This window comes from Trichomycterus rosablanca, chromosome 5, assembly GCF_030014385.1.
Source record: "Trichomycterus rosablanca isolate fTriRos1 chromosome 5, fTriRos1.hap1, whole genome shotgun sequence".
NCBI classification, from domain to species: domain Eukaryota; kingdom Metazoa; phylum Chordata; class Actinopteri; order Siluriformes; family Trichomycteridae; genus Trichomycterus; species Trichomycterus rosablanca.
The window spans coordinates 29,867,434-29,887,163 of NC_085992.1; the positions used below are offsets into that span (position 1 = coordinate 29,867,434).

The 19,730-nt window shown below is 40.2% G+C and overlaps 1 protein-coding gene across 1 annotated transcript in view; it reads right to left on the reverse strand.

The window, feature by feature from the left end:
* Positions 1-19,730, reverse strand: part of LOC134315046 (CUB and sushi domain-containing protein 1-like) — a 739,302-nt gene that overhangs the window by 231,378 nt on the left and 488,194 nt on the right. The window contains exons 13-17 of the mRNA XM_062995960.1: positions 11,877-12,059; positions 11,021-11,347; positions 5,759-5,953; positions 5,511-5,649; positions 1,030-1,217 (exon numbers count right to left, since the gene is read on the reverse strand). Coding sequence (XP_062852030.1) covers positions 1,030-1,217; positions 5,511-5,649; positions 5,759-5,953; positions 11,021-11,347; positions 11,877-12,059 — 1,032 coding nt within the window. The remainder of the gene's footprint in view (positions 1-1,029; positions 1,218-5,510; positions 5,650-5,758; positions 5,954-11,020; positions 11,348-11,876; positions 12,060-19,730) is intronic.

Here is a 19,730-nt window from a genome sequence, read left to right on the forward strand (position 1 = left end):
TGAGTACTCGGGCGACTGCATTTTGGACCAATTGTAGCCATGCCATTTCCCCTCGACTAAGACAAGTAAAAAGAGCGTTACATTAATCTAGGCATGATAATACAAAAGCATGAATAACCCTCTCTGTGTCCTGAAAGGAGAGCATTTTACTGATTTTAGCGATATTTCTTAATTGAATATAACAAGCCTGTACCAGCTTTGTTACATGCATTGAGAAATTCAGCTCAGAATAAAACATAACACTGAGGTAAGGCAGATTATTTAACTTCCAATGTATAGAACTTGTAGAAACTTTCATCTCCTAAATTGATTTTGGAATGTCTAATTGACTAAACTAATTAAACTGACTGATTAAACCAGAATAATTCCAAAAGTACAAGATATAGGTGTAGTTAAAACAAGGTTAACAGTAAAACATGGCTAATTTGCAAACTGAATCTCAATGGAAAAACATTTCAGGCTAAAATCCTGCCTGTCTCAGCCTAAACATGGCTGCTTCAAGTGTCATGGTTGGTAGGTTGTACTGTGATTCATCCCCAAAGTTTGATTTTTTCTATATGCTGCAAAAATGACAAAATGAATGCAAATTCTATTTGTTGATCCATGTTATTATTTAATATTTTGCTTTATTTTAAAGCACAATTGTTAATTTAGCAGGAGTAAAAACAGATCTGAGTTACTGAGTCTTTGTTCTTGTGTTATGTGAAAGCAATGCTAATTCTACAGAAAAGCACTCGTCAATTTTCTTTGAAAAAAATGTAGATGGAAGGCAGCCCAAAAGTCTACAATAACTGTGTGTGTGAGAGAGAGAGAGAGAGAGAGAGAGAGAGAGAGAGAGAGAGAGAGAGAGAGAGAGAGAGAGAGAGAGAAGCAGCTGTTGGGTTATGACAGAATTGAAAACAGCTCCCTGCCTGCTGTAAAGTGCTTTTTCATGGGACATGAGCCAGTGGCTTTTACATCTTGTGTAGTGCACTACATGTCCATTAGGAAGTAATTTTGGTTGAGGAATCATGTTTGAGGATGACTTACTCTCGTAGCGGATCTGGAAGCCCTCACTGGAGCGGCTGTTGTCTGTGGTGAACAAAAGGTACATGGAATTTCCATTGCTGATGAGGAAGTGAGGCGCCTGGGTGCCGTGGTACTCGCCAATCAGAGGAGATGAATTAGATGGCCCGTCCCGCACCTCCAATGTGTCGTAATTAACCTCCGTCTGAAACCTGCATGAAAGAAAGAATACTTGTGGTCACTTTTTTCTATTCATTATTATAATCAGAGTTTAACTATAGATAATAATAGACAAAATTAGGGGAATAAAAGAAGTATGGAGGATGATTACTGTGAATTACTGTGCGGTACATGTATTTTCTTTATTTTTCTCCCAATCTTTAGCATGTCCAATTTTTACCCAATTGCATTATGCTTCCTTTCTACTGGTGCTGACCCCTGTCCCGATCGAGGAGAGCGAACTGACACACGCCCCCTCCGACACGTGCACAGTACTTCAACTTCATTTCATTTGTTAATATACCTCAATTCCTGCATTTCAGGCCTGCAACACATTTTAAAAAAAGTTGGGACGGGGATCATTTAAAAATGCGACGACGACCCTGTACTTTTGCACATCTTAAGACGTGTTTTTAGGAAAAATTAGACAAAATAAAACCTGAATGATGATTGTGGATATCTGTAGGTGCTGAGTGTGTTTGTAAGAATCTGATAAAGTGAATAGGAAATACAGTATATACATGTCCACATTAGGACAGTGCAAAAGAGGAGGAAAAAATTGTGTCATAATAGTTATAATAAGTGTTTTAAGAATAAAAACTGGGTTGTGAAAATCAACATGACAGTTAGATAGTACTAGAAAAAATGACCGTTTAACAGTTTGTGTTCCTGATTCTTATTATTACAAAAAAAGGAAGACTTCACCCTTAGTCATCAAAGTTGTGTAAACACAAGCAGAGATTCAAGCTCCCATTTTACTAAATTTTATTCCTCATCTGATTCATAAATCTGCTGTACCCCATGAGAGTAAGCCCTGATTTATACACACTTAATTAATCAGATGGGAGACATGAACCCATCATTTATGTAGATGTAGAAAGTATTCAGCATTTCACACTCACCAGGGATAAAGAAAAATGAGTGAAAGAAGCGGAACTCCTGAGTACTTAAAGTGTCATTAAAGGAGAAAAAAATCTATGGACTTAACTTTACATTAGCTATCCTCTCACAAAAAGCACATGATGAAGTTAATGTTAATGATGCCGTATGTGTATATAAACATTTACACAATGGATCAATAAGATAATACATATGGAGCCTACCATGGCTCATGAGGCACTGATCAAGGGTAAACTCATTTATACTAAAGCAATTACATCTTGCACAGATGCAGATGTGTTTTGATTGTGTTCCTGATTGGCAAATGATTTCCTATTTATACTTACTACTCTACTAAAGAACTAAATTAACTGATATAGTTCCAGCTAATGTAAACTTGATAAATGATACACTGATCAGCCATAACATTAAAACCACCTTCTTGTTTCTACACTCACTGTCCATTTTATCAGCTCCACTTACCATATAGAAGTACTTTGTAGTTCTACAATTACTGACTGTAGTACATCTGTTTCTCTACACACTTTCACCCTGTTCTTCAATGGTCAGGACCCCCACAGGACCACCACAGAGCAGGTATTATTTAGGTGGTGGATCATTCAGCACTACAGTGACACTGACATGGTGGTGGTGTGTTAGTGTGTGTTGTGCTGGTATGAGTGGATCAGACACAGCAGTGCTGCTGAAGTTTTTAAATACCGTGTCCACTCACTGTCCACTCTATTAGACACTCCTACCTAGTTGGTTCACCTTGTAGATGTAAAGTCAGAGACGATCGCTCATCTATTGCTGCTGTTTGAGTTGGTCATCTTCTAGACCAGTGGTTCTCAAACTGTGGTACGCGTACCACTGGTGGTACGTGAAGCAGCACGAGGTGGTACGCCAGATAATCTCGGAAAAGTAATTACATGCACCGAAAAAATAAATAATTTAATAATTATAAATAAAAAAAATCATATGAAACAAATTGTGTAAATTACTAATAAAATCTGTTTCAAGTTCTTATAATTCTGTTTTAATAAAATCAGTTTAATGAAAACAAATTGTATTAAAACTAATGTGTTTTTAAAAATATTCGGGGCTACGCAGCCACCGTACTTCATTACATCTATACTTCACGTTCGCGGTTTCCATCTCGGAATTTCCGAAACGTTATCAGTAAAGTTATCAGTAAAGTTATCAGTAGCTCTCTCGCTTTTATCAGAGCCAGATCTGCGTTTGCGAATCTCACTGCTCTCGTTCCTGACATCACAAGGCTGCTCCGCTAAACAGGCGCACTCACTGAAATGCTAACTGCATATAAACTAGTGATGAGTCATTCGCGAACGATCCGATTCTATTGAACGGATCTTTGAAATGAACGAAAGGAACCGAGTCTTTTATTTCTGCGCAGTTCTTATCGGCTGTAATCCACCCATTCAGCTTCCATCAGTAGAGGGAATTAATCGTAAGTGACAGTGAGGTGTTTAAAAACTCCAGCAGCGCTGCTGTGTCTGATCCACTCATACCAGCACAACACACACTAACACACCACCACCATGTCAGTGTCACTGCAATGCTGAGAATGATCCACCACCCAAATAATACCTGCTCTGTGGTGGTCCTGTGGGGGTCCTGACCATTGAAGAACAGCATGAAAGGGGGCTAACAAAGCATGCAGAGAAACAGATGGACTACAGTCAGTAATTGTAGAACTACAAAGTGATTCTATATGGTAAGTGGAGCTGATAAAATGGACAGTGAGTGGAGAAACAAGGAGGTGGTTTTAATGTTATGGCTGATCGGTGTATGTGGACATTAAGAGAGAATTACTCTTTCAATACAGGGATTCTGGGTGGCATGGTGGCACAGCATAAGAGCCTAGATTTGATTCCATGGTCTTTTATGTGTATATTTTGCTTGTTCTCTCTGTGTCACACACTCCATATATTACATTTAGAGTGGTACCTTGTAACTCAACATCCACTAAACTCGAATTCTTTGAAACTTGATGCACTTTGTGGAGAAATTTGTGACCTTAAACTTGGCGTTTCCCTTAATCTTGATGTGTATAGCTTTTTTATTTATGATTTAATTTCAAATCAACAATAAACAGCCACTTATTTTAGCAATTGGCTTGATCAGTGTGGTAAAACGTCATCAAAGTGCGAATATGACGAATCTGCATTTGTGTGGAATAACTGTTACATTCACTTAAAGCATCCACATGTACTGTATCTGTGTTTAGTTGGATTTTTCTCCTGTTTCACTTTTAAACTTGTGTTACAGCTCGGGGTTCTGAGAAATTGTAAGAATCAGCTCATCCAAGTCCAAAATGGTTATCAAAAAAAAAAATAAAGCTTGATGTTACTTAATGTATTAAAAGACCAACATAGCCAGCACTGTGATTCTGAACACCCCTGTTCGAATCTCGGCTCTGCTACCGGTCGGCTGGGCACCATCTAGCAAGCACAATCGGCAGTGCCTGCTGCAGAAACAAATTGGCCACCGTGTTCTGCTGGGTGGGGAAATGACCAGACTAAGTATGTGGGGTCTTCAAACATTGTGCAAGGACCCTGGTTAGCGGATAGAGGTGCCTGTGCAGAAGTGCGGGCGTAAATAAGGGGTCAGTTAGAACTGCGCACGCGTTGGAGGGCACGTGAGCAGCAATATACCCTCCTCGAACACAATCAGGTATCCACAGCAGTGGAAGACAAATTGACTACGCTCAATCGGGAAAAAAAAGGGAGAAAATGCATAAATATATATATAAAAAAAGAGCGACATAGGACACTAAACCTCACTTAATGATTACTGCTCATGAGTTCTCTCCACTAATGAAATTCCTCGCTCGTTTTAGTTCAATAAGTCACGTTAAGCTTTGTGCACCGCCACACTCTATAGGAAATAACAGCTCAGCCAGTGCAAAAGCTATTTTGCCACTTCTCATGTGAATGCGCCCTTACTGAACTCACTAAGGAATATGGTATTCCAAGATCAAGCATCTCTACGATTAAGAAGCATAAAGAAACAATAAAGAAGCATAGAGAAGGTTTTATTATATTTTTATATTAATTTTTAACTGTTTTTTATGTATTTCAGTGTCTTTTTTATATTATATTTGTGTTATTTTCAGTGTATAAGTGTCAAAAACAACCCCATTATTTACATTAGCATAAAATATATGCAGTTCCATGGGACCATGGAATGCATTAACAGGTTTCCCAGAGATCCTTATGGGGAAAAAAAAAAAGGTTACGCCACTTCTAGAACCAATGGACGTCGAGTTTCAAGGTACCACTGTACTACTAAATACAAATAAATACATACTAAAATATCACATGTCATGCAGCAATCTGAAAGGAAGATGAAACAAATGTCATATCAGTGCAGCAGGGTATAAATACCTGTCAAAAGAGATCTTGATGGCATGATCTTTCCTGGCCTCGATCACCCATTCACAGTTAAGAGAGTCTTTGTAGTAGCCAGGCCAACCCGGGGACAGCAGAACCCCCACTGGAGCTGTTAGGTGCCCACCACAGGGAGCTGGAAAACAGGAAAAGTAAAAAAATAGCCTATTAGGCCACATGCAACCCCAAAAAACATTTATATCTCAGTGTTTTTTTTTCTTTCTTTTTCTAAGAATAAAGGCTACCTTCACAGCGTGGTACAGCCGCATTCCACACTACGTTGCCATCCTGGATGATGCAGGTAATGGATTCCGAGCCATGGGTTTTGATGAAGCCCTCATCACACGTGAAGAGAACTGAGCTCCCCAATAGGAAATGCTCTCCAAAGCGCTGCCCGTTAATGGGGATGCTAGGGTCATGGCATTCATTCTGGCCAAAAGCTGGGCAAGAGAGATGAATGTTAACGTCACATCCTAATAGTGAATAGCACACTGCAGGTGTGTCCAATGCAAACACCTTATAGTAAATTCTGATGTCACATTTCTTAACAAATATATCCTAGAGAGAATGGTTAGCATTAATACATTGTTCACCACAATGTATGGGCACTGGGCACTTCAGTTTTGGAATTATGGGGCTCTCCTCATTCCACTGAAGATAATTTGAACTAAGGAGTAAATGCCATATAACTCATCAAACTATATACATCAACATACATACATCAAACATAAATCTCAACAAAGCTAAGTAATATATACTGATAAGTGGTTCACATGTACAAACAAGATTCCAAATTTATAAATGCTTATAAATTTACATCACTCACTCACTATTCTTAACCACTTAGCCAGTTAGCTTTACAATGGGCGCAAGGCACACAAAAACACCCTGGATGGGGCGCCAGTCCATCGCAGGGCAGACACACATACACACACACATCCATTCACCTATAGGGCAATTGAGTGTCTCCAATTAACCTGACTGCATGTTTTTGGACTGTGGGAGGGAACCGGAGCTCCCGGAGGAAACCCACACAGACACGGGGAGAACATGCAAACTCCGCACTGAAAGGATCCAGGGTGTTCTTTTTAATCACCTAGGAATCAAACCCAGGACCTTCCTGCTGTGAGGCGACAGTGCCGCCCGAGCCGCCCAAATTTACATCATTATATAATAGTCAATTTTTATATAATTTATATCAATTTATTTTAAAGTAGGGCTGTCACACAATTACAATTTTTAATCATAATAAATCACAATTAAAGAACCAAATATAACTATGCAACTATGTAAACAATAACTAAACAAAATGTGAACAGTTATGCACATTTTTATATTATTTTACATACAATTATGATAAAATTATTACATTTAAATTATCTTGAGAAAGCCAGTTAATGTCTATATAGAGTTGTTAACAGTTACACATATTTTAGCAGGCGGCACAGTGGCTAAGTGGGTAGCACTGTTGCCTCACAGCAAGAAGGTCCTGGGTTCGATCTCCAGGTGGGGCAGTCTGGGTCCTTTCTGTGTGGAGTTTGCATGTTCTCCCCGTGTCTGCGTGGGTTTCCTCCGAGAGCTCTGGCTTCCTCCCACAGTCCAAAGACATGCAAGTGAGGTGAATTGGAGACACTAAATAATCCAAGACTGAGTTTGCTATAACCTTGAAAAGTGATGAACCTTGTGTAATGAGAAACTACCGTTCCTGTCATGAATGTAACCAAAGTGTAAAACATGACATTAAAATCCTAATAAACAAACAAACACATCTTTTAGCCAATTATCTAAACTGACTAGTCTGTTCACTTTATTTGGCAAAAGTGAAGATCTCTTCTTGTCGACTATGAACCCTGCCACTGGAAACAGGTGCTCACAGGGTACTACAGTGAACCATTTCCAGATGCAACACATATAACGTCATGTACACCCACATGGTTAACTATGTTAAAGCGTCTACAGTCCATTGCGATTTATTTAACACCAGTGTTTGTAATGTTCCCACGACATGTGCAGTTCATGGACATTCCATCCAAATTCCTCTCAAACAAAGTTAACATTTTGCCTGTAACATGTATCCATGCATGCAAGATGCCTGACGAGACAAAAGCGCGCTTTGACCGAATATGATATTGAAGCGTCAAAGTACTTCGATTAAACTGTAGTTTTGTCTAGTGATGATTTCTTACGCTTTTTCAAAACAAAAATTAATATTTAAAACAACCTACATTTCATAATATTTAACAGCAGCAGCTGGAGTAATTTGTAACTCTCCACACAACTGTAAAAAGACCTGCGTTATTGCTATGCAGTATAAACACAATAGTGCTATGTAAAGTATAAACTATTTAATCATTGCTGTATGCTCTTCAGCAGTGATAAATACTTGACATGCTGGCTAATTAGGCTGAGCTACCTTAAGACATAGTTAAACTATACAAGTTAAAATGCCTTCATAATGAAGGGGATAATTTATCAATTTATAATTTTTTTCCTGGCAGCTCCCATGTTGGCATTGCCACAGTGGACCCCATTGTTTTACATAAGCCTAAAATATATGCTGTTCCACAGGACCACTGGCTGCTCCCATGTTGCCATTGCCACAGTGGACCTAGTGCGCATACCAATACCCTCCCCAGGGGTGGCATGGTTTCTCAGTGGGTAGCACTGTCACCTCACACCAAGAAGGTCCTGGGTTTGATCCCCAGGCGGGGCGGTCCGGGTTCTTTCTGTGCAGTTTGCATGTTCTCCCTGTGTCTGTGTTGGTTTCCTCTGGGAGCTCCAGTTTCCTCCCACAGTCCAAAAACATGCAGTCAGGTTAATTGGAGACACTGAATTGCCCTATAGGTGAATGCGTGTGTGTATATGTGTGTGTGTCTGCCCTGTGATGGACTGGCGCCCCGTCTAGGGTGTTACTGTGTGCCTTGCGCCCATTGAAAAGCTGGGATAGGCTCCAGACCCCCCCCCCCCCCAGCAACCATAATTGGATAAGCATTTAAGAAAGTGGGTGAGTATATGTTTCAGACAGTACACTTACTTTGTTTTATTTGTTCATATACATCCATGCATGCATTTCATGCCTGCATTTATTATTTGTATGTATTTGTATTAGTCTGTCAACTTCTGTGTATGGGGCTGCATAGTCACAGGTTAGTCTAAGTGCCCATGCTAACACCTGTTTACCACTGAAAAGCACCTCTAATGGGCATGACCATGCAGCAGAACTACATACTGAAGCAATGGGAAAAGGTCAACCATTTCGACAGCATATAAGATAGGTGGTCCTAATGTTTTGGCTCATCAGTGTAGTTCCACCCATTCAATTCCTGAATTTACCAAAAGCTGAACAATTTAACATTCAAACTGAGGAAAGTAATCTAAACGTTTTCACTAGTCATAAACCATGGCTAAAGGTCATATGACATGATTTTTGTGTGTCTGTGAATTTCCAATTTTCCATTAAAGGCAGATGTGCCCTGTGACATGCAGTTATCATGGGTGTCAGACAAGATCCTTCAATTATTTGCTACGTGCAGCTAAGCTCAGACGTAGAATCCCTCTCAAGCTATTTTTTTTCCTGACCCTGACTTGGGGAGTAACATCTGTGTGTTTCAGACAGGAAAGCAGCTAATACACAAAAGCTGAAGGCTGGGGGACATAGGTCACAACCTTGCAACCTCCTTGTTTCACAATGACACGTCTCTTCCTGCCTGACAGGGTCCGGCTTCATTATTATAGGATGTAGTGGTGAAGTATCAAACATGTACAATCTCCTTGACATTGACATCCTTCCATCACCTTCATTCTTTTATTTACTTTATCACAAAAAACCCGAACTCAACAGTTACATCCAGCGTCCAGCCACCATTAGTGACAATATCCACTCTCAGACAGACACACAGACACACACACAGACACACACACACACACACACACACACACACACACACACACACAAAATAAACAAGAAATGCCCATCCTATTGATACACTTTTATTCCAAAAGGCTAAAATAAGAGATGTTTTAAAGATCTGGTGAAAATATTCTCTATCTACCAGCTACTGGGTTCAATGACAATACTCCATTGATGGACCAGGTGCACATCCTTCACTTTAAATGACTTTAAAACAATACAGGTGCCTCTGGACCATTTTTTTCTGCAACCAATAAAAAACTTAATAAAAACTTAATAATATACACATAAAATAGCACATGTAGTGTGCACTTGTATGAAATAAACAATCAAGCTGAATAAAAGATGTTTACTGCTTACTAGTGTATGAACATCAAGGATACTTCATATTTCTAGAATAAATCAACTTATATATGATATATCGTGTCCACTCACTGCCCACTTTATTAGACACTCCTACCTAGTTGGTCCACCTTGTAGATGTAAAGTCAGAGACGGTCGCTTGTCTATTGCTGCTGTTTGAGTTGGTCATCTTCTAGACCTTCATCAGTGGTCACAGGACGCTGCCCATGAAGCGCTGTTGGCTTAATATATTTTTGATTGGTGGACTATTCTCAGTCCAGCAGTGAAAGTGAGGTGTTTAAAAACTCCATCAGCGCTGCTGTGTCTGATCCACTCATACCAGCACAACACACACTAACACACCACCACCATGTCAGTGTCACTGCAGTGCTGAGAATGATCCACCACCTAAATACTACCTACTCTGTGGTGGTCCTGTAAGAGTCCTGACCATTGAAGAACAGCATGAAAGGGGGCTAACAAAGCATGCAGAGAAACAGATGGACTACAGTCAGTAATTGTAGAACTACAAAGTGCTTCTATATGGTAAGTGAATCTGCTAATTTTACACACACCTTTATACACTGTATGGCCAAAAGTATATTAACACCCCCTCCAATTACTATGTTTGTGTTTTAGCTACACTAATTGCCAACAGGTGTACTGTATGAAAATAATTGTATGACCTAAATTATAAAACATAAACCAGCACCCTGGAGAGTGAATTGCAACATTTACCTAATAGGACTGGAAATATAGACACAAGAAATATGGGGGGGTGGAGATACCGTATATTACTGGACATGGATTTAAAATGGGACATCCAACAAGCTCATGATCAGGTGTCCAAATACTTATGGCTATATTAAACTGGTACGTAGAAGCCTATTTTAAGCTTTCCAAAAAAGTCATAAGAAGAAGGGCGGTGAAGGGGGATTCCAAATTAACGCCCATGATTTTGGTTGTCCAACAAGTTCTAATCAGGTGTCCAAATACTTATGATTGTATACAATTGATATGTGGAAGCTTATTTAAAGCATTGTTTATCTGATCAAAGTGCTATTTGACTAAAAGGTCAAACTTTCCAACAGACACATTCCAAAACCTTTTGTAAAGTTCCATATTAGCACCCATGATTTTGGAAATTTTGGAACAAGCTCATAGTCAGATGTCCAAATACTTTTGGTCAGATGGTGTACGTACAGCCTCATATCTCAATAAGCCCAGAGGTGAGTACTAACAAAAATGCTCTTACTTGTGTAGGTAATATTGAAGCCTTTGCCAGTGTTGGAATGATCTGACTGAAACTCCAGGCGCATGATATTGCCATTACTGGCAATCTGCGAGGGCACATCCTTTCCGGAAAAAGTGCCAAATGTGGTGGGCTCGGGTATCCCGTCATCCTTCACTATGAGATAGTCGAACTGAGGCTCCACGTCAAAGTCGCTGAAAATTAGATGAATCCGATTGCCCGGCTCAGCTATGATGAGCCACACACAGTTTAGATTGTTGCCGTACTCTTCTGGGTAGTTGGGTGATAGGATGATGCCTGATGGGGCGGTGAAATTGAAGAAGCAGGAGACTGTAGAGAAAAAGAGAGAGTGGAATACCCAACTATCATCCACTTTAACTTAGAGAATGTTTACATTTATTTATTATTTATTATTTGGAGATTCTTCATTTCATCAAAAATGGCACAACATTCGTAAGATAGTGTTTAGGGAGCAGTGGGCTCTAGGCAGGACTAATAGACAGTTTGGCAATAAACTGCCAAGCCCATTCAGACAATGACTCAGGTGGTCAGAACTTGGCTGGGGCCCAAAACAGCAACAAACACCATTAAAATAATTAAAATGATTAATTGACAACACATTTGCCTAAACGCCAAGAACAACATCAACACCAAAGAGGAATATTTTCCTGTACAAATATGGCATACAAAACGAGCAGGCTAATAATTGATCCTGAAAACTGTCAGCTCAAGAATGCCAGCCAACTCAGTGCCATTCGGATTGGTGCCGTCTATCCATCAAGTCTTTACGGCGTAGTGTGTTAATCATTCTAAATGGCAGGGTGTTAATTATAGCCGCAGAAGTTGGAAAATGACTTACAGACACAGCTGGGTTTGTTTCCAGACCACTGGTTATTTTGCTGGCAAGATATGGTTCTCTCGCCGACCAGCTCGAAGGCAGCCTGACACTCAAAGGTCAGCACGTCACCGTGCAGAAAACTGTCTCCCATTCGCCTGCCATAGGCTGGAACTCCTGGGTCTCCACAGCCTCCTTTATGGATCTCTGAAAGGACAACAACACGAAAAGCTTCAAATTAACTGTTACGAAAATGCTGTTTATGTATGCTGTTGTACTGTGTGCACAGCTTGGCCCAAAATACAAAAAGAAAGCAGTAGAATATAGTCAAGCCGGAAAGTCTGCACACCCCTTTCACCTTCTCCACATTTTATTACGTTAAAGACTCATTCTATAATAGATTGTTGGGTTTTTTTTTTGCCTCAAACATCTACACACAATTGCCAGTAATTACAAAGTGAAAACAGGGTTTAAAAAAATATGAAATTTAATTTTACTGACAAAAATCTTTTATTTAGGGGTTACATACAGTGTATCACAAAAGTGAGTACACCCCTCACATTCCTGCAAATATTTTATTATATCTTTTCATGGGACAACACTATAGAAATAAAACTTGGATATAACTTAGAGTAGTCAGTGTACAACTTGTATAGCAGTGTAGATTTACTGTCTTCTGAAAATAACTCAACACACAGCCATTAATGTCTAAATGGCTGGCAACATAAGTGAGTACACCCCACAGTGAACATGTCCAAATTGTGCCCAAAGTGTCAATATTTTGTGTGACCACCATTATTATCCATCACTGCCTTAACCCTCCTGGGCATGGAATTCACCAGAGCTGCACAGGTTGCTACTGGAATCCTCTTCCACTCCTCCATGATGACATCACGGAGCTGGTGGATGTTAGACACCTTGAACTCCTCCACCTTCCACTTGAGAAGGCGCCACAGGTGCTCAATTGGGTTTAGTCCATCACCTTTACCTTCAGCTTCCTCAGCAAGGCAGTTGTCATCTTGGAGGTTGTGTTTGGGGTCGTTATCCTGTTGGAAAACTGCCATGAGTTTTCGAAGGGTCATGCTCTGTTTCAGAATGTCACAGTACATGTTGGAATTCATGTTTCCCTCAATGAACTGCAGCTCCCCAGTGCCAGCAACACTCATGCAGCCCAAGACCATAATGCTACCACCACCATGCTTGACTGTAGGCAAGATACAGTTGTCTTGGTACTTCTCACCACGGCGCCGCCACACATGCTGGACACCATCTGAGCCAAACAAGTTTATCTTGGTCTCGTCAGACCACAGGGCATTCCAGTAATCCATGTTCTTGGACTGCTTGTCTTCAGCAAACTGTTTGCAGGCTTTCTCGTGCGTCAGCTTCCTTCTGGGATGACGACCATGCAGACCAAGTTGATGCAGTGTGCGGCGTATGGTCTGAGCACTGACAGGCTGACCTCCCACGTCTTCAACCTCTGCAGCAATGCTGGCAGCACTCATGTGTCTATTTTTTAAAGCCAACCTCTGGATATGACGCCGAACACGTGGACTCAACTTCTTTGGTCGACCCTGGCGAAGCCTGTTCCGAGTGGAACCTGTCCTGGAAAACCGCTGTATCACCTTGGCCACCATGCTGTAGCTCAGTTTCAGGGTGTTAGCAATCTTCTTATAGCCCAGGCCATCTTTGTGGAGAGCAACAATTCTATTTCTCACATCCTCAGAGAGTTCTTTGCCATGAGGTGCCATGTTGAATATCCAGTGGCCAGTATGAGAGAATTGTACCCAAAACACCAAATTTAACAGCCCTGCTCCCCATTTACACCTGGGACCTTGACACATGACACCAGGGAGGGACAACGACACATTTGGGCACAATTTGGACATGTTCACTGTGGGGTGTACTCACTTATGTTGCCAGCCATTTAGACATTAATGGCTGTGTGTTGAGTTATTTTCAGAAGACAGTAAATCTACACTGCTATACAAGTTGTACACTGACTACTCTAAGTTATATCCAAGTTTCATGTCTATAGTGTTGTCCCATGAAAAGATATAATAAAATATTTGCAGAAATGTGAGGGGTGTACTCACTTTTGTGATACACTGTATCTGTACACACCCTTAGCCTAATACTTGGTTGATGCACCTTTAGCAATTACAGCTTCAAAGGCGTCTTGGGAAAGAAGCTACAAGCTTGGCACACTTGTTTCTGGACATTTTTGCCCATTCCTCTTGGCATATCCTTGCAAGCTCCGTTAGGTTGGACAGGAGGTGTCGGTACACAGCCATTTCCAGCTCTTTCCACAGATGTTCGACAGATTGGATTCAGGTCTGGGCTCTGGCTGGGCCACTCAAGGACATTCACAGACTTTCTCTGAAGCCACTCCTTTGTTCTCTCGGCTGTATGCTTCGGGTCGTTGTCATGTTGGAAGGTAAACCCCAGTCTGAGGTCCAGAGCGCTCTAGAGCAGGTTTTCTTCAAGGATCTGGGTGTACTTAGCTGCAGTCATCTTTCCCTCTATCAGGAGTAGTCGCCCCGGTCCTGCGGCTGAAAAACATCCCCACATCATGATGCTGCCACCACCATGCTTCACTGTAGGGATGGTATTAGCCAGGTATTAGCTTGGAGTTTGCTCTGATATGCACTGTCAGCTGTGGGACCTTATATAGGCAGGTGTTGGCAATCCCCAATCATGTCCAATCAATTGAATTTACCACAGGTGGACTCCAATTAAATTGTAGAAACATCTCAAGCAGTATCAGTGAAAACAAAATGCACCTCAGCTCACTTTTGGGGGTCATATCAAAGGGTGTGCACACTTGTGTACATATGATTTTACATTTAGATTTTTTAATAAATTAGCACAAATGTCTAAGAACTCAACCTATTATAGAATGAGTCTGTAATGTAATAAAACGTGGAGAAGATGAAAGGGGTGTGCAGACCTTTCAGTTGACTGTATAAAAATACAAGTACACAGATGTCTGAGTGGGAAATATGCCAGAATTTAAAAGAGAACTGACACTGGAACATTTTGAGACATGACTATTATTGTCCTAAATCCAACGTCAATTAAACTTTTTTTTTTTTTTTTTTTACTTTTGGTCTGTCAGTATGGTAAATCTGATCTGTTATTGGTACAGAGCAAAAACAGCAAATAATAATCAACTTTTTAAATAAAATAACCATTCCCATGTATGGCAACCATTTGAGAATGTTTCTTTTCTGCTTCTTGACTGTGAACTAGCCTGGTGTGGTGGAACCCTGGTGGCACTCACAGAGCCCTGATCCCACTAAACACCACTGGGATAAATTTAACAGGTGATTGTAAGCCAGGTCTTACACATGCTCTTTAGTCTAAAAGAGCACAAACTTCCTCTGAAGAATTTTTCCCTTCAACATCTTGTGGGAAGCCTTGCCAGAAGACTGGAGATATAGACACAAACAATATGGGGGTGGAGGTATATTGCTGGACATCTAAAGAGCTCATGAACAGGTGCCAACATACTTATGGCTGTGTAACCTTGGTACTTGGAAGCCTATTTTAAAGCATTGTTTATCTGATCTTCTGGTTTTCACCTTCCATGTTAATATTTTAAAATGATACTTAGTTTTAAGACTTGTTTTTAGAGAGTGCCTTCTTGTAGTTCCTTGCCAGCCTATCTTCAAACCAGAGGCTGCTTTATAAACTGCATAAGAAATAACCCACAAATTACTTTAATGCAAAGTAAAACAGATGCAGTTGAAAAATAAACTTAAATGTTTGAAGCATTTATTAAATAGAAATTATTCATGGGATTAGCTTGTTTTTGTGTGACTGGTTATAACCAGGTAAAAACAAAAAAAGCAAACTTGGGACATCTACTTAGTGGTAGAGTATAACTTAGTTTTACTCAAGTTTTACTGTACTTATAAAGTGAATCTTGGCTTCCAGCAAAGGACTAGAATTTTCACAGCAACAGAAGGTGTAGGGCAGGGGTGTCCAAATTTTTCTTGTCAGTGGCCAGACCAAGTAAAAAAATATGCAAACACAGCCCACACACTTTTCTGTAATAAACCAATAAAAATAATACTGTAATACTATTTTGACTATCCCTCCAACACATGCGCAGTTGCCGACTGTATCTTTTCATCTTTTCACAATCAGCTTTGTGCACAGAGAGCCACACCCTGATCAGCATTATTTCTCGACTCTGTGCAGACGCTATCAACCAGCCAGCAGAAGTCATAATTCGCTCAGCTATGAGGAGTCCATATCCAGCTTTATCCTACCCTCTGAACAACAGCCAATCGTTGTTCATGCAGCCGCCCAGCCGGATGGCAGAGCTGAGATTCGATATGATGTATTCGAAATCCCAGCTCTGGTGTGCTAGTGTGTTTTACCGCTGCGCCACCTGAGCGGCGTTTAAGCAGTTTTTTTTAAACCTCCTTAATAGCGGACCAACTTTAATTTTATTTCTAAAATATGGTAATGGGCCGCAAATGGACCACAGGCCGTAGTTGGGACATCCCTGGTGCAAAGAAAGGATAGTTCCACTTTTCCACCTTACAGATGATAACCCCATCTCAACTGCATAGTAAAACAGTGACAAAGGAATGATGCCCTGAAGTTCATTTTAGTGTTAACAAGTTTGCCATTAGCTTAGCCAGTAAATGCTTCAATTACCCAATTAGCCAGTAATCTACAGGGGAAAAAAGTTTTTACCCACAATGTGTTTAGTACAAGTAAAATACCTTTGAAGCTGCCAGAAGCAATTAGTCATCAGGTTTAAAGGCTTCGTCCTATCTTCTTTAAATTAGCCCTGCATCATCGGTTAAGTATACAATTAGCCTAATGACTACCTGACGGAAAACTCTATGACAAAAATATATAGCAATAACAAGCTATGTCAAATAATCAATACACATGTTTAGCAACTACTGCTAAATAAATAATAAAGCTAATTCAATATTGTGTTTAGCCAGTTTAAATTCAGCTTGTGTCATTATTAAGAGCTACTCCCCTTTTTTGCACAAACAAATTTATTTGTTTATTTATTTTTTCCTAAAGGCTGAGTGAGTCTACCGCTTAGCAAATAAGCCACCAAATTAGCGACAGCGTAGAAGCTACTTTCAAGAATACATCTCTGTTTGTGGTTCTTTAGCGAGGACTAAATTGCTTTTATTCCTAAATGAGTTCTGTTGTAGCCTAAGGGCCATGATTGTCCCAGTTTTACTAAATTGCATATTAAAGAGTAGACCTGTCTCACAATCAATCATGTTGCTGTGTATATTTTGGGGGTGGGGGGTGGTCCTAAAGTTTTGGCTGAGTAGTGTGTATACACCGATCAGCCATAACATTAAAACCACCTTCTTGTTTCTACCCTCTCTGTCCATTTTATTAGCTCCACTTCCCATATAGAAGCACTTTGTAGGCAGCGTCCTGTGACCACTGATGAAGGTCTAGAAGATGACCAACTCAAACAACAGCAATAGATGAGCGATTGTCTCTGACTTTACATCTACAAGGTGGACCAACTAGGTAGGAGTGTCTAATAGAATGGACAGTGAGTGGACACGGTATTTAAAAACTCCAGCAGCGCTGCTGTGTCTGATCCACTCATACCAGCACAACACACACTAACACACCACCACCATGTCAGTGTCACTGCAGTTCTGAGAATGATCCTCCACCTAAATAATACCTGCTCTGTGGTGGCCCTGTGGGGGTCCCGACCATTGAAGAACAGGGTGAAAGCAGGCTATAAAGGTATGTAAAGAAATAGATGGACTACAGTCAGTAATTGTAGAACTACAGTGCTTCTATATGGTGAGTGGAGCTGATAAAATGGACATTTAGTGTAGAAACAAGGAGGTGGTTTTAATGTTATGGCTGATCAGTGTAATAAATAATAAAAACACTATACATATCCCCTTTACTGTATATGACTGTCACAAGCTTGTATCAGTTTTACTAAGAACAATTAGGGACAATACTAAGGACACTTATTTAGCCTCTTTGTTTAGTACCTACAGTAGTTGAGCCATCATTGCTAGCTATTACAGCCAGTCTGTTTAAATAAATGTCTGTCAATAAAAAAACACCAGAGCTGAGATTTTGAATACATCGTAAAGAATCTCAGCTCTGCCATCCGTCTAGGCTGGGCGGCTACATGAGCTACAAGCTGGACCAGAGTTCCTCATAACTGGTGCAATTACGGCCTCTCCTGGCTGATTGATGGTGCCTGTGTAGAGTTGGGGAATAAAGTTGTTCCTTTGCATAAATTGGAAGCTTTAAACAATCTGAAGGTACAAATAAAAAAAATTCAAAAGTCTAAATTTATTATTGATATGCTTTTTACTGATTTTCAGATGTCAGTTAATTCATCTATTTTTTTTTTATTATATGATTTAAGAATGAAATATGAGAACCACTTTAAAGGCACTGAAATTATGAAGTTATCATGTCCTTTAGGCAAACCTGATCCTTTCTGAAATACCCAAACCATCCAATTGTGACATTTGTGACAACTAAACACCAATTAAGATTTTTTTCTGACAAACTAACAACACAATCTATTTAAAATCTCATAAAGTTTAATAATAATAAAAAAAGATATTTGTTGTAGACGTCCAGTAAGTCAAAGGACAGAAGCCAATTACCCAGGCTGTAGAAAAATCTGATAGAATATGGAAATTACCAGATGGTTTGAACATCTGTGAAGCAGAGCTGGTTGTTTGTGTCTATGCCTAACCAGGACTGAGGGCCCACGGGCCAGTTCAATATTTTTGTTAGATAATTCAGTAGAGGCAGCATTTCAGTTCCCCGTGTGCCCTGTTGTTAACGGTTTAGTTCTAGGTCACATCCGAGAGTTTTCCTCTCTATTGGCTGGCAATCCTGAGAGAACCACAAGCAAAACCTACGGCGTTTGTGCTAAATGGATAGTCCTTGGATAGCCTTCTAAACTTCATGCCATTTGGACTCTGCCTCCCTCATTAGCTCCCTTCTATCTGATACCCACCATTGAAAGTGAAAACAGCAGCTGTCAGAAAATACAAACTTAAAAATTATTAGGGGTGTATTAGAGCCCGAGATCTACAGAGACCAAAATGAAATGTCCAGCCGCTCGTCCCTGGCGGGACTATTGTCAAACACGGCAACGTGACTGGGAGAGCAAGTGTGAAGGTAAACCCCAGTCTGAGGTCCAGAGCGCTCTAGAGCAGGTTTTCTTCAAGGATCTGGGTGTACTTAGCTGCAGTCATCTTTCCCTCTATCAGGAGTAGTCGCCCCGGTCCTGCGGCTGAAAAACATCCCCACATCATGATGCTGCCACCACCATGCTTCACTGTAGGGATGGTATTAGCCAGGTATTAGCTTGGAGTTTGCTCTGATATGCACTGTCAGCTGTGGGACCTTATATAGGCAGGTGTTGGCAATCCCCAATCATGTCCAATCAATTGAATTTACCACAGGTGGACTCCAATTAAATTGTAGAAACATCTCAAGCAGTATCAGTGAAAACAAAATGCACCTCAGCTCACTTTTGGGGGTCATATCAAAGGGTGTGCACACTTGTGTACATATGATTTTACATTTAGATTTTTTAATAAATTAGCACAAATGTCTAAGAACTCAACCTATTATAGAATGAGTCTGTAATGTAATAAAACGTGGAGAAGATGAAAGGGGTGTGCAGACCTTTCAGTTGACTGTATAAAAATACAAGTACACAGATGTCTGAGTGGGAAATATGCCAGAATTTAAAAGAGAACTGACACTGGAACATTTTGAGACATGACTATTATTGTCCTAAATCCAACGTCAATTAAACTTTTTTTTTTTTTTTTTTTACTTTTGGTCTGTCAGTATGGTAAATCTGATCTGTTATTGGTACAG